Raw genomic sequence first — 5,000 nt, 5'->3', positions numbered from 1 at the left:
AGCACTTTGCTATTTTAGTCCTGGGTTGCTTTTGAGAGAGACTGACAAGAGTGCCAAGTTATATAGAGGTTAATTGATATGGGTAAATGTCCACTAGAATTTTTGTTGAAACTATCTCTCTTCTTTCCTCTAATGGTGTATTATCTTTTGCTTTGCAGACTCCAAATCTGTGTGCAAAAAAAAATAGTACATTTTGACCCACTTCAATATTTATTCCAGGGTGTTCCTAGAATATATCATCCCCTATCTACCTCTTTTAGAACATGCTGTACTGTTTATATTGTTCAGTTATCAATTATACATTCAATTATACAATAGCTTTATAATGCTATTTCAAGAACTGAATAAACAGCAAAATAATGAAATAAGCTGCATGTGTATTGCACAGTCTACTTTACACTTTCAAACCAATAACTCAGCTCTTCAGGAACACTCTCCAGTCCTCTAAGATATTTTGTCCCCTTAAAAAAAAAAATAAAATCTGTTTTTTCTCAATTATAAATCAAGTTAACATGGGATTAGTAAAGGATGCAGACAAGATAAAAGATGAGGAATATGCCGATGAAGTATGAAAATTGACCAGTGCAACTTAAAGATAACAAAAGGCATGACAAGAAACAAAAAAAAACCCTTTGGAATGATTCCCAGCCTTCTGGAGGAAAGAATGTATGTCTGTCTTGGCAGATTGCAGCATATTGGACCCTAAAACTGCAGCAACTTTATACAGAGAAAAGTTATTTTAGAGGTTTTTAAAAATGCATTAGACCTAGTTTTTCTTTCACTGCATTGCCTGTACGTGCATGATAAATAAAGCAAGCCTACTTCACAGGCAAAAAAAGATCAGAAAAAATAATTCTTAAAACAATTTTTACACTCTTAATGTTTCCATAAAATAGCTTTTCTCCAAAATGCACAGCCCAAGTAACCACATGATGTGAAAGTATGCCGTAAGAGATGTGTACATCTCATGAGTTTCCAAAGATTACCACGTTAACTTTCAGGAAACATGCAACAGTCTCCCAAGTTACCGTGTAATCATCTTGAAATTACATTATACTGGACTTTCTTCTCCCACACTGCATACCGCTTTTACATTTAAAGTTCCTCAGGGCAAGGACTGTGTCTGTATCTGTTTTGTAAGGTGTTATGCAAACATATGGTGTTGTAATAACTAATAAATAATCATGAGTAGGCAGATAGCTCAAACTCAGGCCAGGAGATCTTTTATATCTATAGCATTGCTCACTGTCATGCGGTATACGTGTGTCCTGGTGTGTAATACATACATGCATGTGGAAACACAGCGGTGTGTACTAGTGATAGTGGAGATGATGCAGAGGTAAAATCTGTCTCCAGTCCCTTTTCTGGCAATTTTGTACCCAGTTAACCAAAAAAATTAAACCATTACATTAGCAGACCGCACACTATCATGTCTGTGTAATTGAGGGAGTAAAATTCTTTTCAGTCAAAATTTCAGAAAACAAGTAAATGGTATGTTCTGAGAATTACCTAATTTTTAAACTGATTGTGCATTTTGCATCATGGGGGAAGGAAGTCGATTCCTTTGAAAACAAATTAGTTGTAGGTTCTTATGACTCAGCTGAAGGAAATGCGGTGTCCTTGTTGATGCTTGAACTTAGCAAAACCTACCAAGTGAGTTACAAGTATACTCTTAAAACAATTCCATATTTAAAGAATGAGCAAAATCTTTTGTAATTACTTATATCTCTCCCCCAGCCATGCCTCTTGCAAGGCATAGTAGAACCTGTTGTACTTTGCTCACCTGCAAACCCTATCATTAGATCCTAAAACAGTGAAGTCATGACTTAAATGAAGAGAGACAAACTTTACTAAAAGTGAGATGCTGTCCCCTCTATTTTTCCACTGTTCCCACCGAACACATTTTTCCCATAGATTATCAGTCAAATAACAACATAGTTCTCTGATTAATTCTGCTAAAAAGAAGAAAAAGGAGAAGATCTATTTCCTCCGTGGTATAGATAACTTCGTTCCTGTAACTGCGGGACCCTCTGTGTCCGTAGTCCCCGCAAAGCTTAGCCCTCGTGCCTCCAGTGGAAATAGCCAGTAAATCCACATTCAAAGGCAAAACTCCTTTGCTCCCATTTCTTCTTTAGCCTGATCCTTATGTTTTCTTCTCAGTGGAGCAACAAAACCGCTATTAAAGCTCCAATAGGGACTTCGCTGATCCTGGAAAAGAGAGAGAACAAACTGAAACCGCTGTTCTTCAAAAAAATAGTATTAAATGAGTTTTGTAAAGTTGTATTCAATTGAAACGTGCAGGGGACAGCCACTCGGGTCTGGGCTGTACTTCAGTGATGGACAGCCCCTCACTGAGGTCCTCTTTCCCTGTTGCAGAGTGTGGTATTGTTTTGCTAAACGGGCATGCGTAGCCCCAGTGCCTCGCAGGAGGCTTGCTGTGTGGGCAAGGTGTGGAACTGTTCCTTCCCCTGCCTTTATCTTGCACACTCTTCCTCAGACTGGGGAGCCTGATCACTGCCATCATCTTCAGAGGCTACTTCTGGACCCCGCAGTGTTGTTCCCCTACAGTGATGTTCCCCTACAACTCTGTTTTGGGAAAGAGGGACCAGGTGTTCTGCTGTTATTTTTGCTTAACGATTAAAGAAGAGCAGACAGAGAAATCTTAAAGTCTACGTTAATTCGCAGTAGTTCAAGGAGCCTAAAAGCAATTACATCCTTCGAAGAATCATGTGTAAGGTGATTCTCTGTTCGTCTGCGCCAGCAACAGGGAGTGGAAATCAGTTCAGTCACTCTACCAAATACTGATAACCAGTTACATTGGCCTTTAGATGGCATGTGTCACCTGGGAGATACGAACTGGGTATCTGCCACTCAACACAGAGAGTTTGTAGAGCCAAGTTAAATAATCAGTTTTGCTATTTTGTATTGTTGTATCTAGGGCATGCTCTGACTAGGTCTTTTTGCATAACTCCCGTTGAACCTAATGGAAGCCATATGCACAGGGGAGAAAAATGGACTCATAAAGAAATTTTCCTCATCTTAACACTGTCTTACTAGTGTTCTCTTTCTTCTCTAGGCACCTTAACAATGAACATGCATTGGATGACAGAAGCACTGCTCAGTGTCGGGTGCAAATGCAAGTGGTTCAGCAGTTAGAAATACAGGTTCGTTACGTGGATGTATTATCCTATTACTTATTTACTATTAACCTAAACTAAATTGGAAACACTTGCCTTAGTGACTCTAGCTTAAAACCGTGTGTTTCTTGCACAAAATTTGTTGATATTCATGAACAAGTGGGTTTTTTTACTTAAAGATTTTTCACATTATAAATTATGCAATAATTATCTAACATCAGCATTGTCTACAGTATTTTGCTTGAACTAAGACCCTAATGCCATTCGTCATGAATGAAAAATGCAGTCCCTGGAGCAGAGACTGGATCCAAGCCGTCTTCAGTTCTGGAAATGCTGGGTCAGGACCCCTCTTCTTTCTTCCCCTTCTGACCCAATGCTTGTCTATGCCATACTGCAGGACAAAGGAGTAGCAGAGCATGTCTCCACCCGAAATGACTCCCAGCCTGATGGTGGGCATTTTCCTGTGTGAGCAGAAGGTGTAATGTCAGACCCACTCAGGGAGGTCCCCAGGGAGTCCTGCGGCTGGGACTGCAGCACTCGGGTGCCCTGTTCAGGCTCTAACCATTAGAGGTCACTGCACGTATGTGAATGCTCCCTCCAGCTTACAGAAGAAGTGCCGAGTACCCCTGGGGTCTCCCAGTATTGAGACTACACTTACCAGGCTACTGAGGCTGGGAGTAGACCTTCGCAGCGCAGCATGACCATGCGGGACGCTTACACCACACGGTCCCCTCCTGCCTGTACAGGAGTCGCAGGAGGGCATTTCTCAGGAGTCCTGTCTCCTCTTAAGAAGGTGCAGAGGAGCCCAAGGGATGCAGCGAGGGACTGAGATTTTTTTCCCTATTTGTTGCCATATGTGGAGAAAGAAGGATAAACACCTTTCAGCTTTCTTGCCTTTTAGCAGATTGTCTTACTGTTCTCACGCATGTAGGAATACTTGTGCTTCTTTCAGCCAAGGCAAACTGTTTGGGTCTTTTGTATTTTAATACTGGAAACCCAAAGCAATGAGATGAGTGTACAATTATGTCATTTGTTGTCATTTATCTTAAAATGAAAGCTTTATAAACCCAGGCAAAGCTGCAGTTTCTTTTATAAGATTTACAGGCTAGCGTTAGCTTAATTTGTTTGTTAGGAATTTACGCCATGGCAAATAAGATGTCTCTGAAGTGTCACGCACATAATACAAAGCCTAAGAAGAAACCTTTTTCCCACCCCCTGCCTCAAATGTTCTTTAATGAAAGATGCACTGACCAAATTATATCCAGCATACCCAAAATATCTGCAGTAAAACAGGTAGTTTCCTCTTCTTAAAATTACTTAAAAGTTTCCTTAGTCCAATCTTAGTCTACAGGTGTAACTCTTAAGCCGAATTCATGCAAGAAAGTATCAAAGAACTCTCCGGAAAATGGCAGCATTAAACACCAAGTGATTCTTGTTGCAATTAATGTTGTAATTGTGTTGCAGATATCCAAAGCTATATCACTAGAATACAATTCCGAGCACCACTTCTTGCAACCCAGCTTTGGAAAAAAAATTACTCTTTTCGTGTTGTGAGATACATTTTCCTTTTTTATGTTCTAGTATCTTTATCTACAAGTTACATATTTCAAACACTTCTTCCTGTTTTTTTTGTTTGGTTTTTTTTTTTTTTTGTACATTGGGTAATTTTTTGAGTCTGAAACTACAACTACTTGCGTAGCATATGACTAGAAAATGGTATCAGAAAGGAAAAAGTACAGGTTTCAGTAACGTGATGTTTTCTAAAGACAGTTTAAGGGCTTCTTAAGAACTGTTTACCATTTACAAAGGCTAGGCTGTAATGTAACAGTCCAAGTGAAGATTTAGCTTGCAGTGTGACCAATT

General features: G+C 39.7%; 1 protein-coding gene across 1 annotated transcript in view; it reads left to right on the top strand.

Moving 5' to 3' along the window:
* The window catches only part of FOXP2 (forkhead box P2), a gene marked incomplete at its 3' end in the record, with an annotated part of 437,141 nt that overhangs the window by 393,706 nt on the left and 38,435 nt on the right, over window positions 1–5,000 (top strand). Inside the window, exon 11 of the mRNA XM_082496807.1 lies at window positions 3,077–3,164. Within this exon, the coding sequence (XP_082352933.1) occupies window positions 3,077–3,164 (88 nt within the window). The remainder of the gene's footprint in view (window positions 1–3,076; window positions 3,165–5,000) is intronic.

The sequence above is a fragment of the Vanellus vanellus genome (genome assembly GCF_965231255.1).
Source record: "Vanellus vanellus genome assembly, chromosome: 1".
Taxonomy (NCBI): domain Eukaryota; kingdom Metazoa; phylum Chordata; class Aves; order Charadriiformes; family Charadriidae; genus Vanellus; species Vanellus vanellus.
Note: the sequence above shows the minus strand (reverse complement) of the source record. Positions and strands in the feature narration are given on the sequence as shown.